The sequence below is a fragment of the Neofelis nebulosa genome, chromosome X, assembly GCF_028018385.1.
Source record: "Neofelis nebulosa isolate mNeoNeb1 chromosome X, mNeoNeb1.pri, whole genome shotgun sequence".
In the NCBI taxonomy this organism is placed as follows: Eukaryota; Metazoa; Chordata; class Mammalia; order Carnivora; family Felidae; genus Neofelis; species Neofelis nebulosa.
In genome coordinates, this window is record NC_080800.1 from 15,649,233 (window position 1) to 15,666,125 (window position 16,893).

The 16,893-nt window shown below is 43.2% G+C and overlaps 2 protein-coding genes across 4 annotated transcripts in view; one reads left to right on the forward strand and one right to left on the reverse strand.

The window, feature by feature from the left end:
• Positions 1–206: 206 nt before the first annotated feature.
• Positions 207–16,825, forward strand: PDHA1 (pyruvate dehydrogenase E1 subunit alpha 1). The gene is made up of 11 exons (XM_058714333.1): positions 207–365; positions 5,465–5,524; positions 6,084–6,257; positions 7,217–7,343; positions 7,977–8,068; positions 9,453–9,545; positions 10,344–10,499; positions 10,669–10,740; positions 12,798–12,865; positions 14,333–14,441; positions 14,781–16,825. The coding sequence occupies exons 1-11, from the start codon at positions 309–311 to the stop codon at positions 14,943–14,945; spliced, it is 1,173 nt and encodes a 390-aa protein (XP_058570316.1). The 5' UTR covers positions 207–308; the 3' UTR covers positions 14,946–16,825.
• Positions 15,189–16,893, reverse strand: part of MAP3K15 (mitogen-activated protein kinase kinase kinase 15) — a 124,319-nt gene continuing 122,614 nt past the window's right edge. For 2 of the 3 annotated variants that reach the window (XM_058714329.1, XM_058714328.1), the window contains exon 27: positions 15,189–16,743. In XM_058714329.1, coding sequence (XP_058570312.1) covers positions 16,622–16,743 — 122 coding nt within the window. In that variant the 3' untranslated portion in view covers positions 15,189–16,621. The remainder of the gene's footprint in view (positions 16,744–16,893) is intronic. The other variant, XM_058714332.1, reaches the window with a different exon arrangement.

Sequence of the window (16,893 nt, forward strand, 5' to 3'; positions counted from 1 at the left end):
CCCAGGCAGGCGTCCTCAAGTTCCCGGATCCTCACCCGTCAGTGGCGCGGTGACGGGAGTTTCCCCAACCCCGCCCGCCCTGGCTCCCACAACCAACGAGCGGCCGCGGGCCTTTTTGGTGGGCGGGGCGCGCCTTAGGAGCCTTCCCGGTAGGCCTGCGGCCGGCGCGGCGCCTGACGTCTTTCCGTTCTGTTACGTAGCGGTTAGGGCGTGGCTTCCGCTCCGGGCGCCTGAAGGAGACTTGGAGGGTTCGGGGCTACGGCGCTTGAGTTGTTGGGAGTAGTCGTCGCCGCTTCTGCCGGCAACCCATGAGGAAAATGCTCGCAGCTGTCTCCCGCGTGTTGTCGGGCGTCGCCCAGAAGCCGGTGAGGCGGCGTGGGCGGCCCGGGGTAGGGCACCGGCGGGGCCCGGGTCCAAGGCGGGCCGGACGCTGGAGAACGCGGGAGGACGGCCCGGGCCTCGGGGCGCGCGGTTTGGTGCCGCCTAGGGCGCTGCGGGGCGTCCGGGGAGCCGCGGGTCTTTTGTTTTTGCTTTCGCACCGTGCATTCCGCTCCGACTCCGGGACGAGGGGCTACTGGGCCCTTCGGCGGTTAATGGGGACGGGAGCTCTGCAAAGTCCGCGTGGAGGTCAGCCGCGGCTCCTTGCGCCTGCTAAAGCTGGTGTGCTCCAGAAATGCCCGTTCATTTACTGCAGACAGAAAAGGGGGCCTTGGGCTTCCTCGAGTCTCCAGTTGATCCTGCCCATTCATTTTAAATTTTCCTAATTTTATTCCTCTTGACTGAGAGGCCATATAGTACGTTAAGAGTGTGAAATCCGGAAACTGGTCGTGTTCAAACACCTGCCTCACCATTCACTAACCCTGTGACTTTGGGCAAGTTTTTTAAAACTCCGGTGCTCAGTTCCCCTATCTCTAAAGGGAAGATAATACGTACGAGTACTTACCCCATGAGGTTGTCGTGAGGCTTAAACGCGTGACACGTATGTAAACCTTTCCAAATAGTGCCTGGTACATAGTAGGTGCCATCTGTGTTCAATGTTATTTCAGTGCCCAGTGGGTATACATTTATGGAACACCTGCATTCAGCTTTGGAGGGTTAAGACCGGGTCATGCTCACCAGAAAGCACCCCCCCCCCCGCTCCCCCCCGCAAACCTTCCCCTTAAACGTTGAGGTTTTATTTGGCAGCCGCTTCAAAGGCAGTCCAGCAGAACCCAGAGGAAACCGCCCTCCCCCTTACGTACGCTTAGGGTAAAAGGAGCTAAAGAAAACAGCAGTGGTGATTGGAGGCTGCGGCTCCAGCTCTTAGATGTGCCTAAGACCTTGAACCATTTTGACCTCTTAGGTAGTGGAAGGTAGTGTTACTGGGTATAACTGTAGCCAAACTTGCCTTGCAATTCAGCTAGTAACTCTCCCAGGACTTTGTGGCACTTCTGCTTAGTATGGGCAGATATCATCGAAAGGTAGGAAGTATATAGCCTTCTGGGAATCCCATTGACTGAAATGACTACAAAACACAATTTGGTTAATCAGTTATTAGCATGTAATTGTAACCAGATCTACCTGAAGGATAAGCACATTTAAGTGTTATTTCTGTATATCACATGATACGACCAACACTTAGCTCTTAACAAGTGCCAGGCACTAGGCTATTTAATCTCCACAACTGCAGTTTTAAGTTGAATGTAAGTAATAGAAACATATTTTCAACATTATATAAAGGTCTTAGTTCGGTATTATGTTACATTTAAAGGGTTGCATTAGAAAAGAAAAACTTTGATAGAATTGGTGATATTCTACAGAAAGAGGAAAATTGGTATGTGAGTTTTCAAATTACTGTCACCTGTGTTTCTCTGTGAATACAGAGAAGTCATTTAATATCAGACTCTCATTCACTCAACTGTCCAAAATACTCCTGGTTGTGTTTTGCAGTCTTCCGGCAAGTCGTTGGCTTGAAATGCAAATTGCACTTCATCTCAATAAAACTTTGGCCTCCTCAAAAATCAAATAGAAATGAATTTTGGGTTACAGTGATTTGTTAACTGGATAAAACCAGAGCGGAATATAACTTCATTTAGTCACAAATTTTTATTGAGAGAAAAGATTATTACAGCAGAAATAGATTCTTGAGGATGAGAGACAGTGAAAGAGTTAATGCTCCTTACTTTGAACCCCCCCTCTTTTTGGCTATTTTGCATGTTTCTCCTGATGCCTGTATATGTGGCATTAATTATACTAAGGCACAGAAAAATATTTTGAAGAATTGTGTATTCAGCGTGGATTATGTGTGTCTGTGGGCTGAAACCCTGTTTAATAGCTCCTCCCTGCGACAGAGCGAATCAGGTAATTAGTGTTTCCATAAACTGTAATAATTGATGAGATGTCCCCAAAGTGCTCGGTGTACTTTAAGGTCTTGGGTCTAGTGTGCTTATTTATCAGGTTTCAGTTGTGTTAATACAGGTTGCTTAGAGTGTTCAAAGTGTTTTAGAATCAACATAGATGTATACGTTCTTCTTTGAACCTATACTTCTTAACACTGAAAAGATCATTGTTAGATGAACTGGACAAGTTTCTCGTTGCACAGTTTGCCACACATTCCCAGTGATTCTGGGTTTGACACTTTGATTTCCAACAGTGTCGTTAAAATGAAGCATATCTGATGTTACTTCCATCAAGACAGAAACAACCTGTTTCCAATCATAGGTGATACAAACAAGTGTAAGGAACTTGTCCTTTAACAAACTCATTGTGTGAAGTAGATGTAGTATTAATATCTTAAAGAATCTTGTAGAATTAATATCTTAAATGTTGCTGTAATTTATTACAATGTTCACTTCTCAGGGGTTACTGGGGCCGGCCTAGGTGGAAGCCTTAGGATGTTGTTCCACTCTTTTCTCTCTCGGCTTGCCACCTTTCAACCAACCCACAAAACCTTTAGAAATTGGATGCTAGCACCTTCTACAAAATGAGAGTCTCTAAAATGAAAGCAGAGAGCCCAGGGTAACCTAAGTTACTTAAGTACCTGTGATTTCATCTTTGAATGAGGTTGAGTGTCTTCAGTTATTTCACAGATTAAATTGCATTTAAAATTTTTATTCTTTGTCTTACTGTTTGTATTTCCAATATGATCCCTTGTTTTGTGAGAATTTCACTACCAGTAATCTTTTGGCTTTTTAGGTAATAGGTAAGATTTTTAATTTACACTTGTAGAATCTGAAATTTTTGAACCATTTTCCCTCTTTCACTTGAATGGTTCCCATGTATTTAAGAACTTCAGAGTTTTTATTTTTAATGTGAATGGGTTTGTCCATGGTCTCTCAAAGAGGAATCCCATTTAACAGAGAAGCTTTTTATGGCTCTCCAGAGAAAATGAAAGGTAATTTTTTCAGCAATCTCAACAGTTACAAATTATTATATACTCACACTTCAGATAGGACTTTCAGCTTCTTTAACTTCAGCTTCTTCAACTCAGCTCCTTTTACCCATTATGTGAGTGATTCCTCTAATTTTTGAGATTCATAATAATGAAACGATGAGAAAAGATATGAGTAGCTTTCTGGCAGTCATCATCTTTGGCCTTTCCTTCCTGCTCTTTATTATAGAATTTTCTGTCATTCTTGGTTTCAACTTTAAGATGGAGAAAGAAAAATTTACCTCTTCACAGGTATGGTTGGTTACTGGCTGGTTTGGTCTCTAGTTTTATTTACTTTTATTAGTTAAGTTTTTATTTGAATTCCAGCTAACATACAGTTAACATACAAACATCAGGAAGGGAAAACTGTTGCAGAGAACAGTAATACTAGTTTCAGGTGTACAATAAAGTATTTCCACAAGGTCTCTAGTTTTATATATTTTTAAAAATACTTATTTATTTTGAGAGAAGGAGCATGTGCACGTGCAGGTGGAGGAGGGATAGAGAGAGAAACCCCAAGCAAGAACTGTGCTGTCAAGCACAGAGCCCGACGTGGGGCTCAAACTCCTGAACTGAACTGTGAGATCATGACCAGGGTTGAAATCAAGAGTTGGATGCTTAACCTACTGAGTTACCCAGCTGCCCCAAGGTCTCTAGTTGCAAATATTTCTGAAGACTACAGTTTCTGTAGCTGTATCTGGAAATTTATTTTGCATTACAAGAAATGTTTCTGGCCCCACAACAGTATTTGTGAACTGGCAAAAATAATAGGTCCGTTTCATGATTGCCAGAAATTAGTTTGTCACCTCACCCCTCTTAGCTTCTGTCCAAATTCCTCAATTTTCTTCACGTACTCTAGGTATACTAATGGACTCTCTCTACCTGTAACTGAAGCATTTATTTCTAGTGTTGAGGCATTTTTCCTCCAGCAGTGTCATTGTTTTGTTGGCTTTATCAGATAAGGGTATATTGATAGGTGAAAAGATAAGTAAATGATAGATTTTTGTATACTTGGAGGTGCATTTAGCAGGTCAGTCTTTACCCTTCTCAACAAGATCAAGTCCAGTGCTAGAAGTTGGATGGTAAGGTGACACACTGTAGGAACACATCACAGGTACTTTCTGTGGGATGTCAAGAATGTGCTTCAAGTCTCCATGAAGAGAAGTCATGTAACTTTACATATCAGCGTGTGAAAACGTGGCAGAGTGTGGCTAAACTAATATAATAATAGTAATTGGTTAAATGTTTGTGGTCCAGTCTGGACCTTGGTCATCACTTAGCAGTATTTTTGCTGTGAGCAGGTATGTTCAGTTGAAAGTGAAAAGGAAACGTTTCCCCCATCTTTTTACCACCCAAGCAGTGACAGCCACCCATAACATCAAGGGAACATTGTTGCAGGGAACATCTCTCCCTTCTGAGGCTTCAGGAACAGCCTACTGAAGACCTAAGCTGTTCAGATTATAAAATGTCTGTCAAGTCCATTGTTTTTAAGTCAGGGAGTGCTAAGTATCTTTTCTTTTGTCTTGTACATGTCTCACAAACATATTTATCTCATACTTTGAATAGTTTGAAATATTTTTTTTTATGGAACCATTGCATAGAATGGTGGTTTGCCTGAAGTAGGAATGGAATCACAGTTTTATTTGAAGAAGAATTCTGAAAGTAAAGCTTTAGCTTGTTCAGTGTATAACTATAAACAAAGCCCAGAGATTGTCTAGTCTTTTCTGTTGGCCAGTAACTTCATTATATTTTCAATGTAATTTTTTTGGAAACAAAATGGCTAAGTGGACGGGTTTGACTTTTTTTCCTCCTTTCTGTTTCTGCTGTTTGCCTTCAGGAAGGGTGTATAATCATGTTTCATTGGCCAAAGCATGGAATCATTTTGAAGACAAGATCCCAACACAGTGAAGAGAAAGGAAGATAAACCCATGAATGTGTTGGGGCTTATGAAAATTCCAGGACTGCATCCTGATAATTGGTTAATAATAATAATGACTTTCAAAAATACCTAAAAGTAAAAAGTACTGATATGTTTGTATATTTTGGTCTTTCAAGGCAAGCAGAGTGCTGGTGGCATCCCGTAATTTTGCAAATGATGCTACATTTGAAATTAAGGTAAGAGGTGTTTTGCTTTGTGTTAATAATATTTCCACAGGTATACTTTGTTACACAGTTTTACCTTTGAAATCGAACATTTTTATATTCGTGCTCTTTTACCATTTTCTTCCAAATGTTCTAGAGTCAGAGGTTCAGAGAAGTTTAGCAAAAGTTAGAATTCACTTTTCTTGCTCAGCAGCTTGCTGGTGTTTTGGGGAGGGGGAAGGGGGGAGACCTAAAAAAATTGAAGACTTAATCCAAAATTTAGAATGTGTTTCAGTAAAATATTTCAGTAGGAATAGAGTGCTTCTTTAAAAGTTTGTCTTTCAACCTGTAACTCCTTTGACTTCGAGGGGTTCTCAGTGAAAGTCGTCTTAGAAATATTTCTTTTCTCCAAAACTCCATCCCATTTTACAGTGAGCTTTATGATTTAAGGAGTCAGAAGCAATATGTAGCATTTCCAATGTGCTCCTCTGCAGCTTTTTGAATTAAATATTGTTACGATATTAGATCTTAGAATGGGTTGGCAGTGTTTATGTTGTAGTAACTGGAAGTTAACTGTCTGATTCCATTTCAGAAATGTGATCTTCACCGACTGGAAGAGGGCCCTCCTGTCACCACGGTACTCACCAGGGAGGATGGGCTCAAATACTATAGGATGATGCAGACTGTTCGCCGAATGGAATTAAAGGCAGATCAGCTGTATAAACAGAAAATTATTCGTGGTTTTTGTCACTTGTGTGATGGTCAGGTAAGTGGTGGTTTTGTAATAAAACCATGTTAGATTTAGGAATTTAAGTATGGTTGTTTTGTGGTTTTTTAATTAGCACAGGGTAGGGGCAGAGAGAGAGAGAATCCCAAGCAGACTCCACATTCGGCACAGACAGAGCCCATTGCTGGGCTCGGTCCCATGACCCTGGGATCAAGACCTGAGCCTAAATCAAGAGACGCTCAACCAACTGAGCCACCCAGGTGCCTCAGTATGGTTTGTATTTACCGGTTTTTACCTTGCCTTTTGCATCAGAAGGACTCGAGACTGGCTTGTCAGAGTAAAGATGAGAATGCCAAGACCTGCTATGAAGCTTATACTGGAGAATTTTTTCACATGCCCTTGTGCCTTCCATGGCACTGTGATCACCTGTACTGGATATACTTTTTGGGGGAAGGGTTTTCATTTTGATTTTTGTCTTGTGGATTTAGGCCAAGGGTTACAAATTCAAATGCCTGTGGGGACTAGCTAGGTGGAATAAGTGAGTGAAGAAGGCCAGCTGTACAAAACTAGAGAACGGTGACTAGGACTGGTAGTGACCTTGAGCAGGCAGCCCCCCTGCCCACCAGGGGCATCATAACTTGGTTCTAGCCGGTTGATGCCATGTGGACATATGAGATTAGTGCTTCCTATTGTTTGTTTCTTCTAGAGAAGACAGAAGTCTGGATTTTCACATGAAATTCCCCCAATATTAATGTTGATGTCTAATTTGGGATTTTTTCCATATCACTCTATGGGCTTGAAACTGTACATCTGTGGATTGCCGGTTTGCAGCTTCTGGCTTGTGCTTTACCCTCTACTCTGTTTGTGATGAAAAATAGAGCTCTTTTTGTGGTTATTAAAGAGTTCCGCTAGGCCAAATGTTTCCTAATATTCTAGGGATTCTTTTATCTAGAAATGTGAATTGTATTGACTCATTGCTGCTCCTTCTTTTAATGCAGGAAGCTTGTTGTGTGGGCCTGGAGGCTGGCATAAATCCCACAGACCATCTTATCACAGCCTATCGGGCTCATGGCTTCACCTTTACTCGTGGACTTTCTGTCCGAGAAATTCTTGCAGAGCTTACAGGTTTGCTGTTGATTTCCAAAAAAGAGAAATTACTGAAATAACTTTGCGGATCTCTCATATTAAGATGCTGTTACAACTTAACATTAAAACCTTTTTGAGTTAAAAAAAAGAAAGCCTCTCCTTTTGGTGCTCTGGTACCTCTCTTGTGCTTTTGAGTAAACTGACCGTTTTTGAGGTCATCTGGTCCTTCAGGTAGAAGTTTAAAAATGTTAGCTCCGTAAAATCAGAATACTGTTGATCACTCAAGCATGCCAGTAGAAATCTAGCAGTCATAGAAAGTAAATGGGGTAGGAGCATTTCATTGTATGCAATTTAAATTCTAGGAATCTTTTTCATGTCCCTTTGACTTTTGAACTGTTCATTGTACCAGTGTAGGGGAAATCAGAAGATGTTTATAACTGGAAAAAAAGTCCAGGGTATCATGCTAACGTCTAAAGGATAAAGGTCAAGGACATGAGACTGGATTGGTGTTCATGAAAGGATGTAGTGGAACATGTATTTGCATAGAGGGATGGGTGCTTATACAGTTGAATTAGCCTGTGAGTCCCCGTGGTTGACCCTCTCAGTAAATACTTGGCGTGCGATTTTCTTTTGTATATTTGGTTTTTGACGTGTATATGCTGCCATTTCTAGGACGAAGAGGAGGTTGCGCTAAAGGGAAAGGCGGATCGATGCATATGTATGCCAAAAACTTCTACGGGGGCAACGGCATCGTCGGAGCTCAGGTGACCCGAGATGAGGATGAGGATTGCACGCTTGCCTTGATTTGGCCTTAGACCACGTCTTAAAGATCTTCACACCCCAGAGAACGTTCCTCTTGAAGTATTTTAGGACTGTGGGGGCTTGGTGTACTTTTTTTTTTAAATTTTTATGTTTTTAGGTTATATTTTATATTTGAGAGAGAGAGAGAGAGGGAGACACAGAATCTGAAGAAGGCTCCAGGCTCTGAGCTGTCAGCACAGAGTCTCAAACCCACGAGCAGTGAGTTCATGACCTGAGCCGAAGTCGGATGCTTAACCGACTGAGCTACCCAGGCGCCCCAGGGGACCTGGTGTTCTTTAAAAGACCTGTTGCTTCATAGCCTACCATTTGATCAGTTAATAAACAGGTTTGGACAGTGATTTAAAATTCTTTTAGGCATTTGTCAGGTTTTATAAGGAAGCAAGAGTCTGTAGTAACAGCCATACCTTCACCTTTTCCGTTTAAGTACATTGATCGCTTTGTCACATCCACTTTGCCCTACCTCTCCCTGCTATAGACTGCTGATGCTAGTGTCTGACAAGGAAAGGCAGGTGATCAGGATCTTAGGGGCCTAGTTAGAAATAAATCCAGCTTTCTTGCTTATGTAGTCCTCTTCGTTCTCATCAGTTAGTGAACATTGAAGAAGTAACAGTGTAAAAATGTAACTGGATTGTTTGGTTTGTTTTCTAATGAAATTCTATTATATGTTAAAAAAAAATTAGGTTTCGTGTTTAGTAGTGGCTCTTTAGCAGTGGAATCTTTGCAGAAGTGTTGTTTCATGGTTGAAAGAGAATGAGAATTATTCATGCTGTTTTACCAGTTTGTAATTATGGGGGTGAAGTAGTTAGAGATAGCAGTGGAAGAGGGAGTTTGCAGTGATACTGTAATTTTTATCTTAAATTCTGGCCAGGAGTTAAAATACGGAGCATTAATTTCCCTCCTCATGGAGGGAAGTTGGCTAACATACAGTCTATACAGTGACCTCTTGGTTTTGGGGGTAGATTCCCTTGATTCATTGCTTATATACAACACCCAGTGCTCATCCCAACCAGTGCCCTCTTCAATGCCCGTCACCCATTTCCCCCCCCACCCCATCAACCTTATGGTTTGCCTCCCTCCCTTTCTGTTTGTAACTATTTTTTTCCCCTTCCCCTCCCCCATGGTCTTCTGTTAAGTTTCTCAAGTTCCACATATGAGTGAAAACATATGGTATCTGTTTTTCTCTGACTGACTTCGCTTAGCGTAATACCCTCCAGTTCCATCCATGTTGCTGCAAATGGCAGGATTTCCTTCTTTCTCATTGCCAAGTAGTATCCCATTGTATATATAAACCTCAGTGGTTCTTTTCTTGGTTGTCCTTAATATTAGGTGCCCCTGGGAGCAGGGATTGCTCTGGCCTGTAAGTATAACGGAAAGGATGAGGTCTGTTTGACTTTATATGGCGATGGTGCTGCTAACCAAGTGAGTATATGCCTCTTAAGTTCTTAATAACCATTGCAGTTTTATTTCTAAAGCGTCGAATGTTCATAGTTCATTTATAGAGAAAGAATATATTGCTTATTAGTTGAAGTAGCCATTCGTGGAAAGCTAAAACTTGGTTTTATGGCCAGATTAAAGGTTTACTTCATGGCCTGTTTCACCAAGCGCTTTGTACGGGCACACCCGTGAGGGAACTCTCCTTTGCCTCTACCTCAGTGCTTCACAGACGCTTGGCGGCTGAGAGACCTTTTCACATTTTACCCCGTTGCAAACCAGTTCTTCAGTCAGTACTGTAACATACATTCTCTTGGGTGCCCTGGCATCGTCAGACTCCTCTCACGGTCTGTGAGCCGCGACTCCTTCTGTACTTCTGTCATGGCCCGAGTCATCACCAGCCCGTGCACGATACTCTGAGGCACTGCTCTGGATGCTGATTCTCAGGCACTGGTTCACTCTGGTTATCCCTCGGGTCTCCTAGCATTTCCAGTAAAGCATAAAAGCAGGTAGCCACAGAGCCAGTGTGTTTGGTACTACTGCCTTGACCCCACTTAACAAGTGGTGGTATTTGGTTTGTGGCTTCCTCGGGTTGCAAAAAGAGATGTTTGCTGCCGCCTGTCCCTAACACACACTCGTTGGTTTCAAAAGCTGGTTTGTGGAAGGTGAGGCATTTCGTGTTTTGCGAAAACTTCCTGTGTCAGAGGGCAGCTGCGGGGGACGATGAAGAAGTCTAGAGAAAAATGGCAAAATGAAACCATTTGAACTTCTTCTACATACTCCCAGGGTCAGATATTCGAAGCTTACAATATGGCAGCTTTGTGGAAATTGCCATGTATTTTCATCTGTGAAAATAATCGCTATGGAATGGGAACATCTGTTGAGAGAGCAGCGGCCAGCACGGATTACTACAAGCGAGGTGACTTCATTCCTGGGCTGAGGGTAAGGACACCTGGTGTGAAGCCAGGGCTACCCCCTTGATGCCTCTGCGTGACCTTGACGATCTCACACACGTTGAAGAGTTCTTGGTTTTTAGTGCACAAATAGGTCCTGTAAAAATAAAATGGTTTTAGGTTGATTTATGTTCTGCCCCTTTCCTGTGTATTAACAGGTAGATGGAATGGATATCCTGTGTGTCCGGGAGGCGACGAGGTTTGCAGCCGCCTACTGTAGATCTGGAAAGGTAAGGCTTTCTCTTAGGCCTGTGGGCTGGAGGTTTCTATTGATGTTTGTCTTAAAGTTAAAAGGATGCCTCCCCTGTGTCTATCGTAGCTCTTCAGGGATAGCTGGTCATTGAGGTTATGTATAAAGTAGAAGCAGAGTCCAGTGAATCGGGGCCCTTTGTAAATAGTGTGGTCTTGGTAGCTCACCTTTTGGGAAACGAAAGATCCCACGTTGCCTCCATTTAGGGCAAATCTTTTGAGTGCTTCCTCAGCATTTTGCCTTGTGTTGCCTCCAGCCTCTTGTGGTGTGCCTCCAACCTCTACCCACCCATCCCCTCCATAAGCCCCTCGAATGAACACTGGAGACCCTCACAATGTCTTCTATAAGTTAAATATTATGGTTCAAGTGTGTAATCCTAGTCTTCCTGTTCCAGTTGAGAATCTCGACCTTTCAGGGAGAGCAGTAGAGGAAGAGGGCAACAGTGAGGTTGGCGAAGGTGCCGTCAGAGCTGGTGGAAAGAACGATGTTCTCCCTAAGTTGGTGTTGCACAGCCCAGTAATCATGCCCTTAGGGTTGACCTTTCAGTGACCTCCCCTGTGTGGTAAGATTCGGACAGCAGTGATGCTAGTGGGGCAGGGGGTGGAGCAGAGGGGGAAATGTAGAGTATGACTGAGGTGGCAGTGAGCTCAGCGGTCTGTATTCAGACTCCCAAGACTAGAAGAGGTCCAGGCTTGGGAGGTGGGTATCATTCCCCTCTTCCCCAGTTCCTGAAAGAATATGTGGGGTACGAACATACGTAGAAACGTTATCACCGGTTTGTGGTATGTGTTGACTTTCCCAGCCTGATCTTGGAACTAGAGGAATCTAGAAACCCCCTTAGACCAACCCACTGCGCTTCTCAGTAGCTCCTGGATGACACAGAACAGAAAGAACAGCTGACAGCTCCTGAGGAATTGACATAGGTCGGGTGATGCAGTAAATACTTCTCATGTGTTCATCGGCACAACTGTTGAGTCCGGTCCCTCATCTGTGAGACCGGAACCTAAGGCGCAGAGCAGTCAAGGGTACATAGCTGCTGTACGCCACAGCTCAGATCGGACCCCAGGCACTTGAACTACCGCACCCAAACTGCCCGGGGATCCTAGATCCACCCTCTCCCCCTCAGTGTTCAACCTCGTCTTCTGGAAGGGGGCTGGCGTAGCAGGAGGAAGGTGTCCTAGGGGTGGTCAGGCTGGCCGGCAGAGTCGCAGGGTTAAACAGCAGATGTTGTCCATGACTGCCGTCTTTGTCACACACTCGCCAGATCCGTGTGCAGCAGGATTGGTCGCCAGCCCCTCTGAAACACTGCGTGAAATGGGGGGAGGAGATTCACCTACCCAGCCTAGCTTTAGTTCTTCTGCCTTCTGTACTTTCCAGCACATACAGGTTTGCTTTTAGTCTTATTCTGTGAGATCTTATGTTCGTGTTTTTCTCTAGCTTTCTAGAAGGATCCAAATGTTTGTAGATCATGTCCTCTGTGACTGAGGGGGAAAACTAGATAAGATAAACTGACACCCTCCCCCTTGGTGTCATAACTGCTAATAGGTTTTTCTTCATTAAATCTCAGCTGTTTCATAGGATTATTATATATCAAAGACCATGCTAATAAAATGATTAAGATCAGTGGGCTCTATAACATGTTAAATGCCTTTTGGATTCCAGTAAGTTCCTGTTAAGAATGAGGAGGAGGGGCACCTGGATGGCTCAGTCAGTTAAGCATCCGGCTTTGGCTCAGGTCACGGTCTCATGGCTCATGGGTTTGAGTCCCGCATTGGGCTCTGCACTGACAGCTCAGAGCCTGCTTCACATTGTGTCTTTGCCGCTCCCCCGCTTGTGTTCCCTCTCTCAACAAACATTAAAAAAAAAAAAAAATGAGAAGGATGAAACGGAATACACAGGTATTAGAAATGAGAACAGCTACGTCAGGTAATAGGAATTCTTGATGACTCAGCCAATTTACAGATTGACGAGAAGATCTTTGATTCTGAAAGGATATGCTGTGCCCATCATCTCACTCTCCACTGGGTTCTGTTTTAGGGGCCCATACTGATGGAGCTACAGACTTACCGCTACCACGGACATAGCATGAGTGACCCTGGTGTCAGGTACGGTCATGGGAAATCTCAGTGTGGTGTCCCAAGTGGCTGGGCTTTGTGTGTGGCTACTCACATGAAAAAGCAAGCATTTCTGCCTTTGCTTTGGAAGCCAGACACCAGTGGGCTTCATGCGGTGAATTAGTTGACATCAAGTAAAGTGGTTCTAGGAGTCTTTGCCTGGAAGCATTCTGAAAATGCCTATAATACACAGCATGCACTATGCTCTTGTTAGCAAGAGCAGCAATAAAAAAAATTGCAGAGGGGGACGCCGGGCTGGCTCAGTAGGTAGAGCATGCGACTTTGTGTCTCCATTGGGAGCTCGGGCCCCACTTTCGGGGTAGAGGTTACTTGAGAAAAAATTGCAGAGAGAAATCATTGCATAAACAGGTCGACGGTATGGAGAGTTTATATATTTAGGGGCATGTAGCTTTTGTAGGCACCACCCCCATGAAGACTCGGAATCTGCAAAGCTGGCTGGTGTGGAGTGAGGCCACCTGGCACGTGGGGTATTCAGCATGTTGAAATCTATCAGTCAGAGGTAGGTTATGGTAGGAAGATAGTTTTACTTGTCGATTTAGTAATTCTGGCATGTAATGCTGCCATCCCAGCGTGTGACACAGTTAAAAGAAGTAGATTTAGTCAGAGTAAGCCCTGACAAGCCTTGGAGTAGATTGGAGTTCTAAGGGAAAAGGTTATAAAGAGCAAGTGGGAAAAATGTCCTCGGTGTTTGCAAAAAACGGTAGAGCCCTTCCTTGTGGGGTTATAGGTGACTTAGGACAAGGAAGTACAGTTGACCCTTGAACAATACAGGTTTGAACCGCATGGGTCCATTTCTTACAGAACGGTATTTTTTTCTCTGATTTTAACACTTTTTTCTAGTTTACATTAAGAATATAATACACATGTACAAAATGTGTTTTTTGGGGGAGTCAAAATTTGCAGATTTTCTACGGGGTGTATGGGGAGTTGGTGCTTCTGACCCCCACGTTGTTCAGGGGTCAGCTGTATCATAGAAGAGGGATTGGAAAACCTGCTGTCCGAGGGTTTGCTGGCCACGCTTCTCTGGGGTCTTCACGTTTGCTTCCTGCTTGGCATTCTGCCTCACAGTCTGTAGTTCTCACCACCCACATCAAATGTAGAAGCTCAGAAGGGTGGGACGGTGGGCACATAAAGAGGCTCTACCCCGTCCTTCCTACCCTTCATCTAGAGCCAAGAAGCAAATAAAGGCTTGGCCCCTGTTGTCAGAATGCCTGAAAAGCCGGGGAAGTGCCAGGGTAGAGTTTCCTGTCAAAGATACTAAGCAGCTCTTACAGAATTGTTAGAGGTGGGGTTCTTGTATTTTGAAAGTAGAATTGCACTGTTCCCACAGTGACAGAGGTATTGCTGTGCTCCCTGTCGGAAACATACATCTGTATTTCACAGAACGGTCTTTGCTGTACTGGAAATGTTCTTACCTATTCGTTTGCCTCCCTGTAGTTACCGTACACGAGAGGAGATTCAGGAAGTAAGAAGTAAGAGTGACCCTATTATGCTTCTCAAGGATAGAATGGTGAACAGCAACCTGGCCAGTGTTGAAGAATTAAAGGTAGGCTCTCTGCTCTCCTTTCTGGGCAACGCGTTTTTCTGCACACAGAAAGCTGCCGCTCCTGGGGGAACTGCCTCCGTAAATGGGAAGGTTTCACAGCACATGAATCAGTCGTATTTGCAAAAGCTTTAACCCTCCCAGTAGCACCATTCTTTTTTCCCTAAAAATAGACTTTGGATGTTAAATTCATAAATGTTCCAAAATTTAAAAAAACAATCATCACCTTCAAAAATAGCAACTATTAGCACTTGTACACTAGCAACAGGTTCCAGGTAGAGCTAGTTGGTACCTAAGCTGCTGTGTGTTCAAAAACCTCCCGAACTATAATCTGATTTTTAGGAAATTGATGTTGAAGTGAGGAAAGAAATTGAGGATGCTGCCCAGTTTGCCACCGCTGATCCTGAACCGCCTTTGGAAGAACTAGGCTATCACATTTACAGCAGCGACCCACCTTTTGAAGTTCGGGGTGCAAATCAGTGGATCAAGTTTAAGTCCATCAGTTAAAGGGAAACTGCACATCACGGATGGTGATACTTTCAACTGTAAGGGACTCTGTGTTCTCCACTTTTAACATTAAGCAAGAAAAATCCATAAAGAGAAAGGATGTAGGCTAAGATAGCAATTGCATGCGTTTTGTATAGTGTTGCGTTGAAAGACGTTATTGCACACCTAAGTATTTAGTGTGAAAGTTACAAAGGGTATTTTAGACTTAAAATTATTTCCTTAAAATAGTTCTATTTCTTTTAATAATTGAGAAGTATTTGCTAAATCGTATACGTTAAGTGAAAAATGGCCATTTCTACCTGTCCAACTCTGCCATCATTCGAGGGGAGTAGAATCGTTCCCTGGACCCTTGTAGTGGCACGTGTCCATCACCAGTGTGTGTGTGTGGAGGCTGAAGCCAATTCACACTGACCACTGCTCAATAAAACGCAATATTTATTATATCCAGGCAGGGTATAGAAGGACAATTCCATTTTTAAATAAGACCTCTTCATTTATACATTAAATACAAAACATAGTTTTCTATGTGCATTCAGTATCAAACAGAAGGCATATTCTTAACATTTTAATCTTGTAAGTACCCCATGGTACTTTAACCTAGAACAGTGATGCCAGCCTGCTTTCCAGTAAGTGCTATAGGGCGTATGGAATTTTCATCCGTTTTTAAGAACGCCATCCTATTCTGGGATGTCAAAATTAGGGTTCAGTCACTGTTCTCACAATGCTAAGGTTCCACTCACCTTTAAAACATGTTGAGAAGTAACAACACGTTTAAAAAACCCATCCCATTTCTGTAAGTCTTTAAAACTTCAAGGTCTTAAATAGTGGTGGTTTCCTTGTGTAAACTCGGTGAAATTCATGTCACGTTAACAGAAGTTTAAACAAAGATGACAGCTCTTGGCTCCCTCTATTCCCTGGCTCAGCTGACAGTTTCAGCCTCAACTTGTGAGGCCAGGGACCCCTGAGCCTTTCTTCTGTACTGGGAGACTGCTGTCCAGAGCCTGCAGAGGAGACCGCCACTAGGAAACAATCCAGAGTCTTTTTTAGAGTGGTAAGAAAAGAACTTCAAAACCCCACCAAATACCTGGGTAGCTCTTATGTCAAAAGCTATGTTAAGTAATTCTGGACTTGTCTAGATTTGCCAAAATGCAGTCCCTAACTTAAAGATACGTCCTCTTGTATTTGTGCCCAGTAGGAAGGGGACGTGACCTGCGAGGTATGTGCAGGAATGCCAGGTTGCTAGAGAATAAAAAGGGTTGGATGGCGCATGGATGGCAGAAGGTGGGAGGGGGAGAGCTTTTGTGTTTCCCCTCCCTCTTTCTGACTCATCCGCAACCTGATCCTAGGAAACCTCCAGAGTTGGGGGCTGAGATTGTGGCTTAGAAAACACACTACCCAGATAGGAAGTTAATTTCAATGAAGGGGGAAAGTTACCAGCCCTTTGTTTTCTACTGCTTTTTTTAAAAGCATAAGCACAGGGAAAAAAGTCATTTTCTGTTAGTGTTTTGAAGCCATTCTTACCGTAGTCTAAGGTGTCTTAGATCTTCCTTAGTGATATCATTTAGAATATCAGAAAGCGTATAACCCTCTTCAACAATCTGAAACAGACATCAAATACATAAGAGCTAAGCTGCTATTATTATTTGTTATTATTACAGCATAGGAATGTTTTTTTGTTACAAATTTACCTTTTCTATTGTACTCGCATCTGCTCCTTTCTCTTGTAACCAGTCTACAAGCTCTTTATCTGTTTTCTGCCCATGAGACCCAGGTGGGGATGCTGGGTTCTCTGGAGTATCTGCAACGATGAGAGATTTGTTTTGTTGTATATTAATTCTGCAAAGATAAGTTGAATGAAATAAACTATTCCAGAACGTAAATGTGACTTGAAAGCAAATTAATTCATTAAACCCGTCTTAGCAGCTCTAGTCCACAGTGCACAACATCA